At 44.4% G+C, this 23,262-nt stretch overlaps 2 protein-coding genes across 7 annotated transcripts in view; both read right to left on the bottom strand.

The window, feature by feature from the left end:
* Positions 1–226: 226 nt before the first annotated feature.
* GNL2 (G protein nucleolar 2) lies at positions 227–13,876 on the bottom strand. Of its 2 annotated transcripts, none has more exons than XM_068917154.1 (16): positions 13,660–13,876; positions 13,475–13,559; positions 11,505–11,599; positions 10,904–11,043; positions 9,572–9,756; positions 9,027–9,093; positions 7,530–7,688; positions 6,860–6,973; positions 5,955–6,083; positions 5,122–5,226; positions 4,439–4,597; positions 4,195–4,302; positions 2,850–3,286; positions 2,154–2,233; positions 1,332–1,426; positions 227–407 (listed from the first exon to the last, which is right to left on the bottom strand). In XM_068917154.1, exons 1-16 carry the CDS (start codon positions 13,721–13,723, stop codon positions 258–260), a joined length of 2,172 nt encoding a protein of 723 aa, XP_068773255.1. In that variant the 5' UTR covers positions 13,724–13,876; the 3' UTR covers positions 227–257. The 2 variants fall into 2 exon arrangements, with proteins under 2 accessions (XP_068773255.1, XP_068773256.1); XM_068917155.1 differs by lacking the exons at positions 13,475–13,559; positions 13,660–13,876 and adding exons at positions 11,855–11,936; positions 12,049–12,164.
* Positions 13,877–17,716: 3,840 nt separating this feature from the next.
* The window catches only part of RSPO1 (R-spondin 1), a 30,875-nt gene continuing 25,329 nt past the window's right edge, over positions 17,717–23,262 (bottom strand). For all 5 annotated transcript variants that reach the window (XM_068917653.1, XM_068917652.1, XM_068917651.1 and 2 more), the window contains exons 4-6: positions 22,607–22,756; positions 21,655–21,843; positions 17,717–20,786 (exon numbers count right to left, since the gene is read on the bottom strand). In XM_068917653.1, the coding sequence (XP_068773754.1) occupies positions 20,629–20,786; positions 21,655–21,843; positions 22,607–22,756 (497 nt within the window). In that variant the 3' untranslated portion in view covers positions 17,717–20,628. The remainder of the gene's footprint in view (positions 20,787–21,654; positions 21,844–22,606; positions 22,757–23,262) is intronic.

Here is a 23,262-nt window from a genome sequence, read left to right on the forward strand (position 1 = left end):
ACCTGTCTGCTGAAGAACATCTCAGATTGTTTTGGCAGTGCAACGTATATTGACCTTAGATGGTGATGTGGAAATAGCATGATCTCTATCTGCAATAAAGAACATTTCTGCAATTCAGAAACCAAGAGGATGATGCTACTCCTGGGAACAAGACAGACAAATCAAATCAGGCTTTGAATGGGAACGGCAAGTATTATATAAAAAAAAAGTCACTGCATACTAGAGCTGTTTTATGTAAAATTTAATAGAACCAGCAGTTATTGCTTATGCTTGTATTTCTTGTGCTTTGATCTTTGTCCCTCCAAGCCACTTTTTTTCTTGTTCTTATTCTTATTTTTCACGTTGTGAGTTTCGTAATATCGGACTCCAACTTTCTTGGAGCGCTGCTGCCTCTCAGCTCGTCTCCTCTGCAAATACACACAAAACTCATTAGCAAATCCACAGTATTCATAGTCTGAATTTGTGTGCATTCTTTCAGTGGGAATTCACTGTACCTCTGAGTACTTTAAGTGAAATAAGATATAATTTCATACTAAACATTACTCATGTGAATATATGGGCATCTATATGGAACCCCCCCCTGCCCCCCCCCAGTTCATAAAATGTTAAAAAGGAGGGTATGCTTTCATCTTTTCAAAAGTAATGAACAAAATATGGGAAGCAAATCGAGGTGCACAGTCACATAGACGTCTTCAACAGACCGTATACCATGAACGGACTCCACTCTTCCTCTTCCCTTTGACAGTTTTAACAGCGAATTCATAGCAAATGCTCCAAGAGAAACTTGCCATACAAGGTATGCTTACAAATCACTTTCAAAGTCCTACAAGCACACTGCCTGGCTTAGTGTTTAAGTTGCTTCAAAGAGAATTGTTCAGACTTGACTAACGCAAACAGGAAATAGTAGCAGCTTTCTTTGTAGCCAGAACTGAACAGCCACTGACTCTAGATCTAGATCCAAATCCTCCAGTCTCCCAGCATTTAGACCCTTATTTTCTTCCCAGCATCAGTGGACAAGCTAAGACCGAAAGCAGAACAGTTCTTTAGACAGAATTTTCCATTTCAGCACTCCTACTGTAATAGATACCCGCTGGACGCTTGTATTTACCTTGGAAACATGCTCAGCTGGAAGACACTGTTGTCACATCTCTCATGCCAGTAGCAGGCCATCCTGTCTTCCCATTCGCCCTACCTCTCCTAGAGGCCCTATCCTCTCTCCTTCCTACCAGTGCTAAGTCTCAAAGCTCTTAAATGATATCAGACAACCTATGTAGAAGAAAGCTAGCTCTACTCCTTCTCTCATTTTTTCTACTACAAGAGATCACACTTACTTCTTTGGATGTAAGTTTCTTGCAGGGCTGTTTAGCCGAATGGCCATCTTCATCCTCCTCTTCTGCTTTCCTTTTTCTTCTCTTCCCTGTGCAGCCTACAAACAGCACAGATCACATACTCCAGCATCTTCCAAAACCCCCTTCTGTTTGCAGAACTTAAGACTGGGGGCTGCGTCACCATCCTGTCTACTTCAGCAAAGCATTGCTTTAGTCACGTTATAATAGCTCCTACCAAAACGGCACGCGTGTTCCTTACCACAGAATCACGCAATTATTTATTACTATGAAAGCTGTTCTTCAGCAGCAGGCTGTTTAAAGCCACGTTCAAGTCTAGAAAAGTTTCTTACTCTTTTACTGTCAGAATAAGGTTCTCCTACACTACTTTGCCTTTAATCAAACTTGGAAGTTGAAACCACAGGCTCCTGAAAGTCATCACAGTAAAATCCATCACCTAAAATATCTCCATGCTTTTATAACGTAAAACCCTTCCAATCCACCTTCTACAGAACATTACACCACGTGGAACAGAAGTTGCTTAGACCGCAATCTGCTAGTAACACCATGCTGCTGGGAATTCAACGTTTGCCTCTGTTCACTGGCAGAGCAACGTATCATCTTGCTATACAGACAGGTGTTCTACAAAAAGGCACCTGGAAGATCACCAGGAAGCCCTCATGCTAGGTAATGGACAAGTTTAAATAGCTTTAGTTCCTGACTGAATGTTCTTTACCTAATGAACCCTCTCCCATCAATTCCCTCTCTTCTCTTGCTCACAGGATTTCCAAATGTAGATTTCGAATATATCTCAGTCTTTTGGTTTACCTCTGTCTTCGTTTTCTTTGAGTTCTTCAGACTTCTGCTCAGATTTCGCAAATACTTTTTCACTCAGCTGTTTAGGGATTCTACAAGAGATAAAATAAGCAACGAAACAATGTCACAGTCCAAAATGCAGCCATCTCTTAGAAGTGGTCAGCCTCCAACAGATGCTAATTACCTGTCAGCAAAGCCACAGCCTCTACCCCTAGGAAACACACTGCAGTAATTGTCTCTGTAGTTAGTGGACTAGTGCAAAGCTCAAAAGGGACAAAATATAACACTTAGCCTTGACAGCTTTGTCCTAAAAGCTGAGGAGCGAGCTTTGCTAAAACTGAGCCTGCCGTATGAGCTAGGATATGCATGTACATGTGTGGAGACCGAGGTGGCACATCCAGGAAAACGCTATTGCTACCCAGAATACCGACAGGTTTCTAATCCATAGTTTAAGAGGCAGCTTTCCAAAGGCAAGAACGTTTTTGGCTAGGATGGCAAATAGAAAACTTATTTAAATAACATTTCAAAAAACAAAAACCACTTCTGCTTAGCCAAATTTCCAATATCTATGGCTAAACTAGAGATGTTGTGGCAATCCTAACACAGGGGAACCAGTCTAGCGAGTCACGAATGGAGTGCAACTACAGCAGAACCACGTTAACCTTTTTTTCTTGTGGAACACTTGACTCACTGGGCAGAATCAGATACCTTATTGCTGAGAATCTCTTGGCTTTGGCTTTATCCAGGAATTTTTTGTATTTTGCAATCTTTTCCTCCAAAGCCTGAATAACTGCCTTAGAGCTCTCCCTGGCATCTTGTACAGCTGACTGTGATTCCTCCTCTACTGCAGAGTCTTGGTGTTGCTCATTTTCCTCCTCCTCCTCTTCCTGCTCCTCCTCTGCAGGAGAGTCACTGTCTGTTTCATCAAAGCCTGACACATCTACAGGAACCAGGTCTTCTTCTGAGAACTGAGGCGCCACATTAATCCTCCCAAAGTTCTGCCGAACATGTGACATAAGTTGCTTAATTTCAGTGTCTGTATTGTTTTTCTCTTCTGCTGGCTCCACGCTTGATGCTACTGGCTCAGAGATTTCCTCTTCACTGTTATCTTGACTTGATGCCATTGCTACTTCCAATGCAGGAGGCTACAAGAGTATAATGGATATATTATCCACAAACAAAGTCTGACCCACCATCTCCCTGTTACATAAATATTCACTTTGTATCAGCCCTCCTGCACCTTGGATCTGCCATATTTTTTACAGCAGCAGCCTCCAGGAATGGGAAGAAGAAAGGACAAAAAGATGATCTGTAAGCAAGTAGTGCCTTCAAACACAGAATCTTTCAAGATGGTATGAGCCTTTATCTATCCTAGCTGTTCTCATTCAGCTTCATTCCTTGGTGGGGCGGGGGCAGGCGAGGAGAAGGCACAGAAAGTCTGGAAGCATTATAAATAATCTCAGAAAATACATTAAGGGTCAGAGGGATATGGGTATGACTGCACATATAAACAATCCTTGGAAGACAGCCAATGGTAAAAAATGCAATTTTTAAAAAATGGACTTTTTCTCCCTCCTCAAGTGTTAGAAAGAAATCAAGAAGTTTTAGTTACTCCAGAATAATTATGTAATTCCCATTCCGTTGCTGCACAGCACATCAGGCGGCATGGAATGAAACGCAATAGCAAACTTTGGTCTGACGTTATTGCAAAACAAGTATGCTCTAGCAACAAAGTCTCATGAGAGCAATTTCCATTTTATCTCTCTGGAAAAAGCCTAACATAGCGAAGGCTGTGATAATTACTGACATTTCTGCTAGTCAGATGACTGTAGGACAGCTCAGTGTAAGACAGAACACAGCTACCCGGCCCTCTCTATATTTTTACCAAATTCAAGTGAGCGTCACCTGAATCACCAGATTAAAGCAGAGCTTGAGATGTGCACTGCTCAAGTTACAACAGGGAATCCTATTAGGAAAACTGAATAATCTGCAAGAGAAAGACAGATCCCCATATTTGCAGGAAGAGGGACAGGCATTAGCATCACATTCTCACCTGAGGACCTGCTTCTGCATTAGGTGGCTTCACAAAGAATGGAATTCTGCCCCTCTGCCAGTCATTGAGAACCATTTTGCTCACAGTTTGCACATCAGGCTCGCCACCCTGAAAGAATAATAATTTCTGTCCATATTCGCAGGGCCAAACATACCATCTTTGTATTTTCTCATTGTTCCCATGTTCAGTGCTGGAACATGGCCCACATACTCTTCCAACCCGCAAATGCAGAAAGTTGTCTCACCTTTAGCAGTTTTCCAGTCCTAGAAGCAAGCTTCTCAAGAAAGTCTTCCGTATCCTTCCAGAAATCAATTTTGTATGTCTTTCTGATGTACTCTGGTTTGGCTCTTTCCAGCACTGCACTAATATGATCTTCAGGGCTTTTAATCTTTTCAACTTGAACCTAAAAACAAATGGCAGAAAGTCAACCCTTTGGAACATCAACATGGATCTTTGTACAAAGCTCAAATACTTTAAGCAAGCCTATCCGTGATGAAAATTCAGTTTCCATTCTCTCATTGCTCTTTCAGGTAACTTGAGTTTAGGAAGGGAAGTTTTTGGTTTTTTTTTTTTTTTTTTTAAAAAACACAAATGTAGGACAGTTTCTGCACCAGAAAGCAAATCAGTGAGTTGAAATAAGGCTCAGGTGTTGCCATTCTCCTTCACACTTGGTATTAACCTGATTCGTCTTAATGATGAACCTTAAACTGTCCCTCTGTGCAAAAAGGAACAATTGTACAGACTGCTCAGGCTCTTGGAGAGCTATATAAATACAATTTCTGCTCTAGTAGACATCCCCTTTCTAAAGTTTGCAATAAATAAAATTCCAAAGTTGTTACTTCTGACAGTAGAAGCGTGTATTAGTTTCTCTGAACCCATCATATTGACAACAGTAGAGATTTCCCAGCGTTTCGTACACATACATACCACTCCCTTCAGCACAATGTCGGTTTCAGTGTCTCCAGACGGATAAACTACACCCGGGCAGTCAATGAGAAAAATCCGCCGCATCAAGGTAATGTATTGCCACACCTGAAAGATTGATAGTCTCCATGCTACCTCCTTCCGTTCATAGCCATTGGTTCCGCTTTTTAAATGTGTGGTAACAATATACAGGAGTCATCTTAGGAACTTGGTATTACACACAGAAACATAGTATATCTTAGCATTTTTGTTTAAACTAATCAACATATACTGCAGCTTGCTGCTTCTGTATCAGCCAATGCTATCCCTAAGGTATTAAAATACTAACTCATAGGACCACGATGAGGAAATTACATTCCTAACAAACTCTGATATTCAGAGTTTTTCTTCTTTCCTGATCTTCAACTTCAGTTATATTTATAAGCAAAGGGAACAGGCTGTCCAAGAATGTTTCTGTAACTTTTTCCTTCAAGAATATGACAGTAAACAAGAAGAACAGAGTTGGTAAACTAGCACTGACAGAGCCTGACAGCACAAATATACCCAATCATTTGATTCAAGAGAGCATAGGCACTGATTCAGGGAAGCTGAGCATTCAGATCACAGCACTACAATACCAGGAAACTGGCAGATATAGGAATGTTTCCAGTAGCAGTGCTCCACAGCAACGCTTCATGATTAGCCACTCCTCAGATACAGAGTCACATAGCCTGTACAGTTCGAGTGCTGGCCTTGAAAACATCATTGAGCAACATCAGTTGCCTTCACATAAAGTCTGCCACCTGCAATGCACTTCCAGAAATAATTTTTATCCAAATGTAGGGATTTTTTCCTACCTTTGTTTCACCTGCGATGGGGGCCACACTGCAGACCTTCTTAGACCGCAATGTATTGATCACTGAGCTTTTGCCAACGTTTGGATAACCAATGAAACCCACACTGATCTGTTTCTTGTCAGAGTGTAACTGTTAAGAAATAACATACCTTTTTAATACCTCAAAGAGAAAAGCAGAGTTACTATTCAAGTTCTAAAACTTACAAGAACTGAGTAGTTATTGTCCTCATTATAATGAAAACAAAGGCAGCTTCAAAGTACACCAGATCAAATAAATGAGATCAGCTCCCTTCTATTAGGAGAAACGTATAAGGGTATAACTAACAGGTCATTCAAGAACTCCAAGGGTTTAAGAAAATATCTGCAGACCCCTATTTCAAAAGGGAAAAGTGAATCTCTTGCATTCTTTGTTGCTGTAAAGTTACTTGTGGATGCCTTAAGCTAGAAGCCATTTCGGCTGAGAAATCAAGCAAATATAAACAGAAGCTGAAGACAGCAAATAATCTAACCAAGACAAAGCATCTCTCTCAAGAAGATGAAGGCACTTAAGAGGAAAATATCTTAACAGAACATGCATACATATAGGAGGGTACATAATAGAGGGACACACTTCAGATCAGTTTTAGACATTTGAGAGTTATCTAGGAGCATCAATGGGATACTCTTTCTATAAGAAAACCTAGACCAGAGATTTGTGGTCAAACTGACTCTCACTGGATCTGCTCAGTCTGACAAACATTTTGAACGTCTCTCAGCAAGGAACATTTCCCATTTGCTCTCCAACGAAGGAAGTTTTGTGAAGAGAATCATTCACTGACAGCAAATACTTTAAAAAAAAATAAAAACAACAACAACAACAAAAAACCCATGCACCACCACCACCTTTCCAAAGAAAAGGTCCTGTACCTTTCCAAACTGCCTTAAAAGCTGTATGAAGGCTCCTTTGCCAAAAGGGTTTGTGAGACTGGCATGAAAAGCAAGTGTTGGATACTCCTGGGAGAGGACAGCAACCCAGCGCTTCTGAAGAGGAAAACACAGCTGAGTTAGGGATCCTGTGCTGCAGAGACGGAGAAACAATCTGCTTATGAGCAGAAGAACACAGCATCTTCACATGGGTCCTGAATGCAACTGCCTATGAAAATTGCTATGAAAGAATCTTTGAAGCATTTCACCAACCTAACGGCTAAAGGCACTGACTTACTGTTTTTATAAAAGACAAAATTTCCCAATAATGCATTTGTTGTTAGCTAAAACTAATTAGCTTAACACTATAAAACAGACCACCTGTGGTGGATATGGATCTTAAGAGGACTAACATTTTGCAAGCTCTGGAGACACCAGCTGAACAGACAGAGGAAGCAGAGAATTTGTGGCTGGTGACTGTTGCTTGACTGAGCCAAACTTGGACAGATTTACACTGTAATTTTTACTTTTACAGCAGGAAAGTGGAGAGTTCCTATTGACTCAGGGTTACATTATGCCCTCTGAGAGTAGCATGAGGACTGACAACAAAATTAGAGTAGAGGCTACAGAAGGAACAAGAAGTCCAAGACACAACAGGCAGGACAGAACTTACTGTAGCCCAAGTAGGAATAAGATCACATTTGTTCAGGACAAAAATGAGATGTTTCCAGTGTTTTTCCTTTTTAAGGTAGGATTCCACGTGAGGGGAGCGAGTACCCATGGGATCCCTGGCATCAAGAACTTGCACGACAACATCTGATGAGTCTATCACCTGAAAAATAACACAGAAGGAAAGGACGTTACAGAGTAAGACATCTGCACCTCCAGAAAGAAATCTAGTGATTTTCTAAAATACATCACTAAGCTAAAAGCCTCGTATCCATGATGAACAACTGTTACCTCTCCATAGACCAGTGAAGCTCAGACTAACATCCACTGATTCCCTGCTTTCTCTTCTGCTACGCTCCTCCAAACACAGGCTGGAGAGCGAAACAGGGCTTACCTACTCTTATGCACCAGGATTATGCACATAGCACTTGGGAAAGTAAGAACTGCACCAAGAAGAGCAAGTTAATTACTTTAGTAGACAAAAAACAGTGTTTTCCATCCATTTCGCAGCAATTCAATTCTGCCATTTCATAAAGGATCATGATATAAAGTGTTTTCTGGATCAATATGACATGCACAAACAAGTAGGAACCTGCTCTTAGTCCACTAAGCATCTACAGTAGGGAGCTATCATTTTCTGACTTGCTTCAAGCCAAGTGAATTTGTTTCACAGCTATTTCCCATTTTGGCAGCGTCTTACTGAAATCTGCTTTGCTCTATCATTCCCAGCACTTTTAGATCTAAAGGAGAAGGTTTTAAGCTACATTCAGAAATTCAGAGCAAGAAGTCGAGTAATTTCACATCTAACAGTTACTGACTACATGCAAACCGTGCTCTTATGACCCTAATTCATTCTCGGTCTCCGTTCCTCTAGTAGTCAGGGTGACTGAAGCGAACGGAGGGTCAGAGCATTTCAGAGAAAATCCTGTCAATTTGCCAGATGTTTTTTGCCTAAAGAAACTTAAGAGCATCTGACTAGTTTATTTGTGGTGAAGCCCCAAGAATCTCAGAGAGACTTATATATAATCTAGAGAGAGCCTGGCATTTTTGGGAACGTTTATCCCACTGGGACAAGAGCTCAAGAGTGAAGCTCAGTCGGGCAGAATCTCTATCCCCTTCTACAGCCATTTTTTTTCCTGTTCTGGTTGTAGTACCATCTCAGTATTAGACCCAAAAAAAAAAAAAAGAAAAAAAAGAAAAAAAAAAGGAAAGAAATTGTTCCAAGTCAGCCAGTTCAATTAGGCTGACAGGAAAACAGTAAGGAAGTTGCATACGTGGGACATTTGCGCATACAGAAAATCTTTACGCTTCTAGGCAACTTCGAAAACAACAAATTCAGCTGTATCAAAGGTTCCCTAACACGGGCAAGATCTGTCACTAAAGGGTTTTCAGAGCTTTTCTGGTTATTGCTGTGTGAAGTTTCCAAGATAGGGCTAAAGCATCTGACTTGATAAATGTCAACGTAGATGCACGACTGCTGCAAATCGTAAATGTTGCTTACCTTGTAGAGCTCACCCCAGATTCTTTTGGACTGCCCCTTCTTAAATATTTCTTCTTGTGCTTCATCCCTGGAAGTGGATTACCAGAGACATCAGCAACCACAGTAACAGTTACAGCATTGTCTTCTCAAAAGCCACAGACACAGGAAATGAGGCCCAAATAATAGAGCACTGAGATCTGGCTATTTTTGTCTAACTTACCCATCTGCAGAAGGATTCTACAAATATATACCGATTTAGAGGGTCATATCTGCATGTTGGTTGGCTTCCTGTCTAACACAAAATCTGAGCTTGGGGATATTCAGATATGCAAGAGTAGATGACTTACTAATGAAGATAGAAGGTTCCCATAGGAAAAAAAAAAACATTTGCTTAAATATATAGGGACAAAACAAGATTATAAAATCCCAGTCAAATTTACCTAATTTTGCTTGCTTACTCCTCATATGCTAACAGCATTGATGAATGTACTAGAAACATTTTTCCCCTTTTTTGAATAAAGCTGGCTGTTCAGAAGCATAAACAATAACTTCTCCTTGCTATTTACCTCACACCAGTGTCTTCTGTCACAAGGTCTCGGTCCTTGTCCTGATCATAAGATTCTGATGAGGCTTCTGCGTTCTCCAGCAGAGACTGCACATCACTTGCAGAAAGAGTTGGTTTCTTCCTCTGTGATTTGGGGCCAAATGTTGTTTCAAACGTTTCTGTGTCAAGAATGTGAACTCTGGAGGTCTAACAAAAGACAAATTGATAAAAAATACAAATAATTTTTTATTTCCCCTCCCCCCATCTCTCGCGACATGTAGCGTACAAGACCTTAGCTCAGTGCTACTCTGCAACCTCTGACAAGAGTTATAGGCACTTTCCTAACAACGTTTGAGTTTTCCAACTTAATCTCCGAGAAACTAAGAGAGGACGTTTAATAAGCAACAAAACACATCACACTTGCCAAAGAACTATGCCTCAGTTCTTTCACCATAAACCTCGTCAAATGTAATTAAGGCTACATTGATGAAAATTTAGCTGCTATCTTTGATCATTTCTTGTTTTTCTAATAAGTGCACAAATCTCGCCAAATTCACAGATTTTTTGTCAAGGATAATTACAGTCAAAATTTTAGGTTTTAATGCCTGCAGTGAATGCCAACTTTTCTTGGAAGTGCATATAATTTAAGCTAAAAGAAGTTGGTTGTTTTTGTAATGCGCATCTTAGTTTCTGATAAAAAGGTTACCTAAATTAAGGAAAACGTTATTACATAAACCTGGAAAGTTTCCATATGAAACACATCTAACAAGAGTCGAAAATAATAGTTCGGACATCACGAAAGAAACATGGTATTAACAAACTTGATCAAGTTACTTGCAGTGAAGTTCACGTGCAGAAGAATTTTTGACTCAAGATAAAACAAAAACATACTGGCGTTCAAATTCATCACGCAAGAGCGTTAGCAGGGTGAAGCTAGCACCCTTAAAAAAGGGCCTACGTATCACATGAGCTATTAGAAACATTAGAATATGAGGCTGCAAGCTGCTATAGTCAGCCTAAGCTAGCACTCTAACCTTAAAATGTTAGAGGGTAAATTTCCTCACAGAAAATGAGAATTCCTAATAAATAATACAGATCTTCTCACAAACTACAGGGAAGTAATACATTGTTTCTTTGCCTTTATATTTGCTGTCCAGCTGATAGGCTCAAGAACATCCTTCCCCTCTCAGAAAAAACAGTGATTTGCCCTAAATCATCCCCCTGCTTGTAGAGCATATCAAAGAGCATTTCACCAGACTGAATGCACGCAGCACAATCTTCACAGATAAATGACATTCATGACCGCTCATGCTCATAACCTAGCCTTCACCCTACATAGATGAATGACACACACATGAGGTTTGATCCGATCATGGAAGAGGGACATTGGTAACTTGCTTTGCTTCATCACCACTCTGTAAGGATCTTTCATGACAGTTTCCATTTCTTCTTGAAATTTCTGTAGGGATGATTGCTTGATCACACGAGTATTTCCTGCATGTAAAAAAAAAAAAAAAAAAATTGCGCTGCACCACTCCCCATAACAACTGCTTCAGAGATCGAGGGTACACTAATAAAACATTGGTGCCCCATCTGGGACAAAAAAATACCAGTGACAAAAAATAGAGGATATATGCTGTACATAACACACATAGGTCACAACATTCACATATATGGGTAAATCCAGATTCACAGAAACAACCAAAGTGGACACAACAACCACACTTCAAAGCAGTATACAGAAAGCAAACACCAAAAGTATAGGTGCATGCAAAACGTACCACCTATCCCATCACCTTATGTTACCCTATTCCCCAGCCTACAGCGAGGCTCCTTCACCTTCAGCAGCTGTCCTACACAGCAGTGAGACCAGGATGTTGATATAAACACACTCTCCAAACACACAAAGTTCAACAGTCTTTAAGCTCGTCAAGTCTGAAAGTTGAAAGACTCACCAAACCACTTAATATTTGGTTCCACTCTTGCAACGGTGCCTGGTGCCACTGTTGACTGATACTGCAGAGGCTTAATCACTTTACCACGTTTGTTTCTGAGTGACAAATGAGAACACATGTAAATGCTCAAGGGCAGCACTCATCCCTCTAGCAAAATTTTGTTCACTAGAGCAGAAGTCTTTTCGCAAAATCGACAAAGCCTCATTCATCTAGAAACGCACCCCTGGAATTGTTACCAGCAACAGTACCGCCTGCAAAGCGGAGTCATTTAAACACTGGAACAGGAGAAGCGGAGGGAACAGCGTATATGTCCTGGAACGAGGTCACGATGCCAGAACTGCCATACTTACTAAATATGCTGCAGTCTCCTTAGCAATCGGTACCCAATCTGCCACTTCAACCACTGTCCAGGCTTAGATGGTGGAGAAGTCACTTTCCAAGAGTAAAAACACAGCTTCCATTCACTCTGAGTCCATCTACGCCTTTACGTTTGCACAAAGGCAGTAAGTTTGGCAGTACAGCCACAGCAATTAGAAGAGCATACCTACTGACATATGCTGTCTCAGTGAGTCTTTCTTCTCACAAGGACTGATTACCACAACAGGAAGGACTCACTCTTCACTGACTCAGGGCCAGACTGGAAAGTATCCCATCCCTGTCACTTCAGTTAAAAGACCATGAATTATCCTAGATTGATGTTTCTTTCCCCCCTCACCCCCATGTGCCAAACCATGGAGCAATGTCTCCAAAAAACACTCCAGAAGATTTCATATTTTGAACCCTATTCTCACTCCCCCCCCCGATATTAAGTACAAGCAACAATGCATATTTATAAGAACTTCTTGGGGACACAAAAGCACATGGGAAGTACTATAAGACAAGGGATAAAAGTTAACATGTGACAGACACAGAAAAACACTATTCTAATTTCCCTACAGTCTCAGAAATCCAATGACACTTGCAGCCAAATTCAACAAAACCTCTAAGTCCCACTTCAGCTTGACCAAAGTATAACTTCATGAAAACTTTATTTTTTCCTCCATGAATGGTTTACTGGGGTGCAAAAAGTAACAAAGTAATATTTCCTAATAAACACCACTTTCTTCTCTCATGCACTCATATGGAACTTTTTAAAGCAGCTGCAGCCATTGGCTTGCGCAAAACAAGGATCATAAGATAATTTCTGGGTTGAGACCTGGCTTAAACGTATGATTTTTTTTTTTAAAGTAACTGTGTATTCCCCAGTCTTCTATCAAAACAAAGAGAAATCTGGCAAAACAAAACGAAACTTTTAATCTGAACCAGCATCCTCAGAAACCCCATGGCACCTATCACTGGCAGGGATGCATGTTGGTAAGCTGGTAATTGCTATATAGCCAAAGACTCTCGAGTGGACTGAAGTGGTGTCTCTCACTAAAAGAACCAGATGGAACTCTGGCTCTTCAGACATTTCAGAGCTTAGCATTTCTGAGTTATGCTGTAGTTTTAAATGAACAAATACTGGGCATTTTTGGTTCCATGACATTCCAGTGAGATCATATCAGCTGCTGTTTCATGTGTTTCCCAGCTGTATGCCCCGATACGCATCGCTGGTGTGCTCGGAGTCCAAGGCAAAGCTCCCCAGCTCACGGGATCACAGGGAGCAGAGGGCAGGCTCCGCTCCAGCGGACAGGCGCTTCCTCAAGCGAGAACAGCTGTCCGCAGCGCGGGTCCGCCCGCAGCACGGGCTGCACGCGGCGGCATCGAGGGCCAGGCCGCGCCTCCGCGCCGACCGGCTGCCGCCGGCCCCGGCGTCGCTCCGCGGAGCCGGCCAGCCCGCGTCGCGCACAAACGGCTTTCCAGCGGCCGGAGCCGGCGCCGGGCGCCCACCCGCAGCCGCGCCGGGCGAGGGCAGGGGGGCGGCCCGGCCCCGCGGGAGCCGCCTCGGGCGCGGCCCCGGCCAAGGCGGGGGCAGGCCGCGCCGCGCTCACCTCCGCTCCTTCTGCCGGTACATGTTGAGGCGCCGGATGGTGGCTCGGTCGCGCATGTTGTGTCCGCCCGCGCCCGCCACCCGATCTGCGGAGACAAGCTGGCGTCAGGCCCGGCCCGGCCCGCTCCGGTGCGGCGGACCAGGCCCGGGCGCTCCCCCCCCCCCCCACCGCCCCCGAGCACCTACCGGGGTTGGTGCTGGCGCGGGACGGGTTGACCGTGCTGCGGCCCTTGTAGCGAGGCTTCACCATCGTGGACCCCGGAGCCGCCCTCGCGGCGGCGCTGGAAACCGGACGGGACCGCGCGGCCGCACGCGCCGCGCCGCGCCGGGGGGGAGGAGCAGCCGGCGGCGGCGGCGGCGGCGGAAGCACTTCCGGGGTCGGGGCCCCCGCGTGGTTCCGACGGCTGCTGACTTCCGGCCGCGCTCCCCCCACCCCCGCAACCCCGGCTGCCCCGCCCCGGCATGGGCGGGCGCCATGGCAACGCGCGGCGCACCGGGCCCGGCGTCGCCATGGCGACCCATCCACCCCCCCCCCCCGGCCCCGAGGTGCACCGGGCCCGGCGTCGCCATGGCGACCCCTCCACCCCCCCCCCCGGACCCGAGGCGCACCGGGCCCGGCGTCGCCATGGCGACCCGCCCCCCGCCCCGAGGCGCGACCAGGCCCGGCGGCGGCGGGACCGGGGCCGGGGCCGGGGCCTTCCCCGGCGGTGGCGGTGGCGGGGCGAGGCCCGGAGCGCCCTGCCCGTGGCCCGGTGGCCCCGCGGCGCTGGCGGCCGGCGGGGACGAGCAAAGCCCCGCTGCGGCTCCGGTCGTTTCGACCGGAGATCGGCTGCGCAGCGCGCCGGGCCGGTCTGGCCGTCGTTTCTGAGTACGTGCTAGCCGTGGCGTAGCGGCTGCGCGTTCGGCTTCCCCTCAGGTCGGCCGGAGCTCTCCTAAGTCCAGAACAATAGCGCGCAGCTTCTGAATGACTGTCGGTATTTTGCTTCTAGATGGTTCATAATCCCTGTCATGCAAAGTAGTCCTAATTAGTCCGGACTGATGCGCTGTTTTGTAAGATGGCAGTCTTGAATTTTCAGTCTGTTTTAGTTAAGCCTAGGATTTCTGTTTTTTCTCTTAATAGAATTATCTGTGCCTTGGGCATTTAAAAATACGCATTGATGTGAGTATGAAAGATTAATTCCAAACTGTAGATAATTGCTTAAGCTATCAGACTTGAGGCTTATGTAGAAGAATTTTCCCAGGACAAGTGTGTTTTCTATTAGAGTTGATATCAATCTGTCAGAAGATCCTTTTGATTTTCAAATTTTAGACTAAATAGTTGAGTAATACTTGCCCTCTTCTCCCCTACTCTTTTTTGCTTTTCCTTAGGAAAACACTTTTTTTATTGTTAACAAAATATCTTGGAATGCATCCAGAAAATTGCTGTCTCTTTCTTTGAAAGAATAGAAATAGCTGGCTTTAGACCTTAGGTTATTATGTCGTGGAGAACTTTTATTGGAAATGTATCTGAGCTGATATGCTGAATTTCCAGTTTGAAAGCTTTGGCACCGACGTGTCAGCGCCACTTTCTCCAGACTTGCATATGGCCCTGTCGTACAAATGAGAGCGGGCTAGAATCCTGTATTTTCTGTCATAAGAAAAGATATATACTGGTATACACATATGGGAATTGTATTCAAATTGGAATAAATTCATTCAGCTGCGCTCTCCTCTCTCCAAGCTTTTCCTAACCAAAAGTACATTACTGAGGCTAACCGTTCCTATTTAACTTGCAGTATCTCTCTAGCTGTGGTTGTTAGACTTGTATATCTGATAACGTAAGAATCAGATGCTTTACTAAACTAATTGTACGTTGATGCACAATTCGCAGACTTTGTTTTCTGATATAGATGCATACTCCCATTTCAATTTTTAACTTTTTTTTTTCTTTTTAAATTGGCTACAGTGGTACGTTGTCCACATGGCGTGCTGGACAGCACAGGGGTCTTAGTGATATATGCCAGGCCCATCAGATGTGCCAAACCGCCTTAGATTCATTGACAAGACAAACCCAACCGTTGTTGAACTGCAATCATTTTGAATTTTATGTGGCCTCTTCCTTGTCAAAATCCCAGTGAATGTCGTTATGTGATGCCATCAGAATGACTCATTGCCATAATTGCATATGTTCTAAGGGGTTATTCCCATTGTATTATTAAAAACTAGCGGTGTTTGATTTTTGGCAGGGACCATCTTCCTTGTATCATCTACAGATTTTGTCAATTAAATGAAGGAAAAAGAGATTTCCAAGACTTCAGAACAAGACTGGACTTGCACTCAGAGCAGTTTTTCAGTGTGGTATTGAGCTACTTCGTTTTATTTTAACAGGCAACATCAGCCACCTTACTCTCCCTGTTGCAGCGGTTCCCTGCAGAGTGCAAAGACAGAACTGGATTTCATAGCTAGCCTTCAGAATCATCCAAAGCACTGGCAGAAGATACCTTAGATCATTTATCACCACCATCATTTTGGCAACTCAGTTCTTCAGGAATTGGTTTTCGGGGATATAGCTTACAGGAGTGGGAGGCAGGGCTCCCTGGCAGAAAGCTCCAGGTTTATGAGGTTTGGTGACTCCTTAACAGAAGAAAAAAGAGCGATCCCACATCTCATTGCCTTGGATTTAGATTTCCCCAAACTGCAACTAAAAGCAACAGGGGAAAGCTAGAGGGAGGAAGGAGGAGAACACTGAGGTCACCTTAAAAAAGGTAAAAAAGGACTTTGATCAGCCAGGCTGCTCGGTGCATATCCAAATCAAGCCCTCAGAAAGAAAGGAGCTAGTCACGCTCAACCCAGTGCGGTTCTCTCACAATTATAGAGCCTCCTGCATTACTCCGTCAAGTTAGACCAGTGCTGCTTCCTCTTTCACAGGAATTAAATGGTCATTAGGAATCTGTAAGCTAAAACATTTACGTATAAATAGTTTACCTTTGTGATATGATTTTAATAGTCGTGAAAGTGACTTCTTTTCTAGAAAGCTGTACACATTATATGCTGCATTGTATATTTTAGGCTTATGTGTCCTTAGATTTCCTGTGGCCTTTGCAGGCCGTGTCAGTGATGAATGGCAGACAGGATTCTAACCAGCTTTTTGCTTTTGCTGTAAGTAACAATATATTATCTACCTGGTTGTCTGTTTTTCTCACTAAGGTCCTGCTGCTCTTCAAAAATCATGGAGATTCTGGCAAGCTGCTCCATCTACACTACAGTTTGGCACTCAGTTGGATATAACGTATTATCATGTGTATAAATGCCATTGGAGTGATTTAGTTATGGTGAATTGTTATACACCTGGTATTTTTGTAATTTTAATAGAACTTTTTTTAAGTGGTAGGCCTAACATTTCTTTCTCTGAAGACTATTGACTTAATATAAAATATCCCCTCTCACGTTTTCCGACAATATAATCCAAATAATAGTATTAAGAATAACCTGTTTCACTATCCTACTATATTTCCTGTAATCAAAGCCAAGATTTCTTGTAAGTGAGAAGCCATTTTAACATAAACATGAACTAAAAAGTATATACATTACCTCCATCTCCATGGAGGTAGAAGGCTAATAAATTATTGTTTGAGGAGTATGTGTGCACACATTTAACTTGACTGTAGCTGATGAAATATATGAATTTATATTATACAGAGAGGGTAAGAACATAATACAACCAACCTGTGTTTGGTGAAATTTGTCTCCCTCAGCTCCTAAATCTCAGCAAATGAGATAGAAATTAAACAGTTCCAAACCCACAATTGTAAGCTGTTTATATTCCTTGCCCTTTTTTACCCATTATCCAGGCAGAATTACCAAAAGCTAAGTGAACTACCTAGAAACTGTCCTGCAAATTTGGGGCAGAAATCTGTCCAGTGGGTAAACATCAGTTTGTTCAACAGTATAAATAAAGGCATATTATGTGCAAAGGAGTTTCTGATGATGGGTTTATCTATCTAGCTGTCTGTCTATGTAGCAACTATTTCTCCATTTCCACGAATAGGTCATCAAATTATAGAACATGAACCCATGCAGAATCCAGAGGCAGTAATACTTCCGTGCTGAGATCCAGCAGGTACAGGTACTACATTTAGCTTCTGGCTGGCAGGGGGTAGACAAATTACGTTAGAAGAGACTTTCCTCCACTCTAGATAGTTTTTCATCAGTTGGGATTTGACCCCAATTTTGGTAAATAAAGCAAACAGAGCTTGTTCAGCAAACCCATTTATTTATTTAAAGAAGCATATTTTACAGTGATGCCATGGAGAGAACACCACAACAGATTTTATTTGGTGGGCTGAAGGAAAGCATTCATGTGCATGTGAGCGGAGATGACATTAACCCATGTCAAGAAGTCTCAAGTTTGGACTGTTGAGCCCTGTGTGCAAATCAAGTTGGTCAAAGACAGAATGCTTCTAAATTCATAAACAAACCAGGTCTCTGGGAGTGGAAATAAGCGCAATTCTCGAGCTGATTAAAAGAAGAAGAGGAAGATATTTGATTTTTAAAAAATATTTTCCTCCTAATTTTTCTAAAACAATTTCATTTTAAAATCAACCTTACTTAAAAATCTTGGATTTTCTTTATACATATTTTAAACTTTCCTTTGCCTTTTTCCCTTCCCCCCCCCCCATTTTGCTATGAAAAGGGAGGTAGAAGGGGAAAGGGTACAACAGAAAGGAGAAGTTCAGTTTTCCTAAAAACTCTAGCAAATTCTTTAAAATATGTTGTGTTGATTTATTATAGGTAGTTTAGTTTTGAAATATTTATGCTAATATTGACATGAGTTACTGAAGGGAATCCAGTCAGTTGGCAGAACCTTAGTAGTATAAAACCTTACTAATGCACTCTCTCTTCTCTTTAATCCTTGTTGAGAACTGGATTGAGATACTGAAGCAGGAGGGAAGGAAGAGTAGCTTGCGAATTAGCAAGCTGAGGTTCATGAAAGGGTTACTGATTATTGCTGCTAAATAGCAGAAGGGAAAAAAAGATTCTGGTTACATGCAATGCCATGACACAAACAAATACTTATCTCACAGGCTAGTTGAGGCTAGAAAATAAAGTGAGATCTGATCTTTCAACTGGGAGGCCTTTAGGAGTCATCTGAACATGATCCATAAACAATTCGAAGGATGACTTTTAAGAACCTCTTTCTCTCTCTGCTTGGTATGCTGGTCGTTTATCATTGTGCTGAAATGGAATCCCCTTTAAAAGATATAACGGCTTCTTGTTTACTTAAACACAAAGTGGATGATGGGCTGAAAGGCTTTGCTGCCAGCAAAGCAGTCACGGAGAGCTTGGTACAGCTCTGGAGCTGAAACAACTATGCAGCTCCCACATTCTAAACTAAGCCAAAATAGCAGCAGAGTGAGTAGGGCAAAGAGAGAGTTTTGCTGTCTTTTGCTAGAATTTTAACTGTCTGAATTCTCAGTAAGTGCACTATAATGCACGCTCTTCATAGAAGAGCACGAGGATTGGCCTAGCAGGGGAAGGCAACTTGTCAGACCAAGGGGTCGTGCACACCACGTGCCCGGGGAGCTTTCTCCCACAGGTATTCAGCATACTCACTGGTTGTTTCTGCCCTCTGCTATAACCGTGAAGCAGAGAGGGTGGTACCAAAGCAAGAATAGTGGTCATTTCATTCACCAGGTTTAGCTTTGGAGTCATTGCCTTCCCAGGGAGCTAGGAACTCCAGCAGCTCCCCACTGATCCTCCCCAGGGCACGCATCTCTGGGAACCACGGCAGCTCACCTGGCTCCATCCCTCGGGATCAGAGATTTTTTGCTGAACTTTAAAGGAATTAAATGTATGCAGATATTTATATCAAGGAAGCACATTTTGAAACACATGGGAAGCCGAGCAATATGCCACCTCATTACACTGTCACGGGTATATGTGAAAAAAGGCTGTGTGAAGTGTGTACCCCAGTGCAGGCTCACTAAGTCTCTGTCCAGCCCAGTCTTCATCCTGGTTCCTCCGCCCTGTTGTCAGTTCTTGCAGAGAAGGAGTGTTTGTGCTGAATCCAGGAGATTCCAGTTGGTGACGCAGAGACCAGTAGTTTCTACCAAACATGAAAGTTTGCATTTCTTCTCAAGAGCCTGAACTGTGCCTTCCCCCTCCCACCTTCATTCCCTCCTGCCATGCGTTTGAGTGGTGTCTGGACAAAGGGACAAGTGTGTCCCTAGCCCAGGAACGGAGTCTTGTAGCTGTGACTGTACAAGCAAAGTCGCAAAGTTTAAGCAACCTGTGGTTTATTGTAACCTCTCATTTTCTCAATTTGCTGCATGTTAACTGGATCCTTTAATGGGAAATTCCTCAGGGGGCTTATTGGAGCACAGCTGGGATTCTGAGAGCGAGCTAGGACTGATCTGTGGCTGCAATGCAGCTGGCAACATTTTCTGGGATTTTCTTAAAGCTTTTGAGAGTTTCCCTTCCACAAGCGAGTTTCTGTCCTGTGGGACACCAGCCTCCATAGGGGCCAAGGCATGAACCACACACTCAGGAAGCTGGCTGTCATTTTGTTTTTTTGTTTTTTAATTTGAAATAACTCTTTGAAGCAGATTCAGGGCAGATACCACTGACCTCTTATCACAAATGTTTATCATGTATTCTCAATGATAAAGTCATACAGCTTAAAACACAAAATAAAGGGTAGGGTAAGAGAAAGAGGCCACCGCCTTTGCATGATTTCAGGTTCCATGATTTGGAAGAGCGGAAATTCAGTTCCAGTCTTGTCCATCTGGCTGGAGCTGTGTTATACTGGGGTTACACAGCTGATTTTGAGCTGAGGCATTTTGTCACGAATACTCACATCTTTGTTCTTCGCTCTGATTCGTACCGCACCTCTCCCCCCCGGCTGCCCGCTGCGGCGCTCGTGGGACTCAGGCTTCCTTTCGCGCCCGCTCGCGCCCCTCTTTGCAGAAGCGTGCCTTTTGCAGTCCTGGGTTGTGGGTGTGCAGCCTCCGTAAGTACTTGTGCACGTGGTTTCTGTCGGGTCTGTGAGTGAGTCTAGGAGTATATGTCTGTCCTTCTGAACGTGTGTACGTGTTGTGTAGCAGTGCTCTGGTTCAATAAAGCTTTCATATACATAGCAGCAATGAAGTCTTGCCATCAGGTGACGTAAAGGGGCAGCTATTGGGTAGGGCTGGCAGACGTCACGGGGACCACAGCCCCTCTCTGTTTGCTCTTCCTCTTCTTGGTGCCAGACTTGGCATCTTTGGTGTCTTTCCGATTTCTGTTTCCATTCATGTTATCTTGCTTTCCTTGCTCTTCTTTTTTCTTTCTTTTCCCTGCAGTAAAGCAAAGGGCAGCAGTGAGGCTCTCCAGCACAACGAGCATGTTCGCCCAGCTAGGCGGCACACTGACCCGGCTGGCTGTGGGCTCCCTGACTTGGCTCGAAAGGCGTGCTACAGGGCCTGCACCTCTCCTCTGCAGGAACAGAGAGGTGCTGGAGGAACAGGCCTATCTGCCAAACTGTTATTTATATTTTGAGCTGTTGCCTAAATTTAAACAGGGCAGAAAGCTCAGATCTGGAGCTAGCTTTGTAATTTTCAGTCCTGGGCAGAACTTTTAAGACCTGCGTTTCTCTGCTGTGATGTACCAAGCCCCTTAGCATAACATGCACGTCGTGCATAACATGCACATGAGTTACGGAAATGCACCTCCCCATTCCCAGTCTTTTATCTCTGCGTTGTTAGTCGCTGCTCAGAACCAGTTTCCCTCAAAACAGTCATCCCGACTGCAATCCTTGTCCGTCTCGTAAGAGCATGACCAAACCAGCACTCATCCTCAAGACAGTGTAATTCCTGGGAGAAGCACAGGCCTTAGCGTTCCTGTAAAGGGGCTGGAGAAGATGACTCCCATCGCCACATCCCACATGGGCTTACGCTTTCAGCTGCCTTGCTGATCTGCCTTATTTGCTCTTTGTCCAGTGAGGAAGCTAAAGTATCTGAAAACACACAGCAAATGTGCAAGCCGTGCTGAGGATCCCCCTCGCAGAGGCCTGCGCCGCTTCCCCAGGGGCTCTCCAGCTGCTGCCTCATGCTGGGCTCCCGCAGGGCTTCGTCGGGGCCCCGATGGGAACCGCGCCGCACGTCGCCCGCTATCTGCGCCGCCGAGGAGCAGCGACATGCGCGCACGTTTGGGATGCTCGCTCACCTTCGGGGCACTGGTTCTTCTGGACGGTGCATCTGCGCACCTCCGTGGTGGCAGGACACAGGGACACGTCCCCGGAGGGAGCCTGCAGAATCCTTCGCGTCCGATCTTCATTGCCCTTCTTGAAGCCACACAGCTTCCTCTTCTTGGAGCAGGGGCCCCAGGGACCCCACTCACTCATTTCACATTGTGCTGCCGGATCACAAGAGAGGCCAGATGTCATTCTCATTTCTCCATTGCTGCCTCAGTACTTCCAGGAGCCCTTCCACACCATCACACCTCTCCCGCATCCCTCCCCACTTCAGGTTTAAAGAATACGTGCGTTTCCCCAGTAGCTTCTTAAGTTTTTAGGGCTCCCTCTTTCTTAACACATAGCAAAAACTCTGAGTCCCTCTTCACAAATAAGTGGCAGTAACAGTGCGATGCTACTCCTAGTCCAGGATGGTTTTCTAGAGGGCTCTGTGCTCCAAGAGCCTGGGTCTCTGCCCATGCCATCACCCACTAGACCACTACTACAGCGAGACGTGGTCTCTGAAGGGTATGTTGGTATCCTCCAAACCACAACTGCCCTCTAAAACAGCAACACGGAAACTACATCTTGCACTGCAACTGTAAATTTAAGTGCCATGTGGTGGAGAGTCTCTGAAGACTTTTGTATGTGCTGATATTCAACCACTGAAAAGCAAACTAACACTCAGTTCCTTTTTTCACTGTTTTGCACAGCAGGGACTGGACAAGGGGTTCTGACACGTTTCTGTTAGGCCAGACTGGAGCTCACGCAGCAGAGGTCATGTGTACGCTCCACGACTGCCAGGAGAAAAGACTAAGAGTGGAAGCAGAAAAATGCAAACAAGTGATCACCTCCTTACAGACAAAACAGGTGGGGGCCTATAGATGCTGTGGGGCCCAGTATATGCGTAGAAAGGTGAGTGAAAGCTGCCTGAGCGTTGCTTACCAGGACTGCTGCACTCCATGGTGCCGTTGGCAGCAGAGTAGCCTTCGGGGCATGTGACGTAACATCTCCCCTTGTGCAAATACAAACCTTCCTTACATTTTGTGCAAAAGTTTCGACTGAAACAGGACTCACAGTTCTCAATTTTGCATTCTGGGGAGAAAATACAAAGCCATCATGTAGTCTGATGTGAGCAAACCAGCTGGCAGGCCAGGCTACTGCGTACGGCATAGGGGAGCTATGCCTGGCCCCGAGGGACGTCTGGTACGCCGAGCTGAGACCCGACACCTACATGCAGGGCAGCTGTAGGGAGCAGCAGAGCTACATGGGCCACGGCTGCCTCAGCTGGGCCAGCAGCCTGAATCCGGCAGGCGAGGAGCAGGCTTGGGCCACAGCGTAGCTAACCCCAAAAGGCTCAGGATGTACTTGACTCAACAGCTAATACAGCTCACTCCTGGCTCCAAGGGGTCTGCAAACAGCCAGGCGAGTCTCTGAACATCCTGCCAGGTCTGGCTCGTGCTACTTAGAAGTTAGTTTTCTTTGCACTGTTCCTTGGTGCAGGACAGAGCCACTGTGCTACAGCTCTCAGAGCCAACAGCGGCCACCGCCAGATTGAAACAGACAGGGTGGAAAAGATTTGGGCTTGTGTTCAGCCTGAG

The sequence above is a fragment of the Struthio camelus genome, chromosome 23, assembly GCF_040807025.1.
Source record: "Struthio camelus isolate bStrCam1 chromosome 23, bStrCam1.hap1, whole genome shotgun sequence".
NCBI lineage: Eukaryota > Metazoa > Chordata > Aves > Struthioniformes > Struthionidae > Struthio > Struthio camelus.

What these genes read in the sequence shown, in the direction of transcription:
- GNL2 (XM_068917154.1), bottom strand. Translation starts at nt 13,723, where the DNA reads ATGGTGAAGCCTCGCTACAAGGGCCGCAGCACGGTCAACCCGTCCCGC. An exon ending in TACCGGCAGAAGGAGCGGAG is followed by an intron (nt 11,600 to 13,474) that starts GTGAGCGCGGCG and finishes TTTGTCACTCAG; the next exon opens with AAACAAACGTGGTAAAGTGA. An exon ending in AGAAACTTACATCCAAAGAA is followed by an intron (nt 408 to 1,331) that starts GTAAGTGTGATC and finishes GTGTATTTGCAG; the next exon opens with AGGAGACGAGCTGAGAGGCA.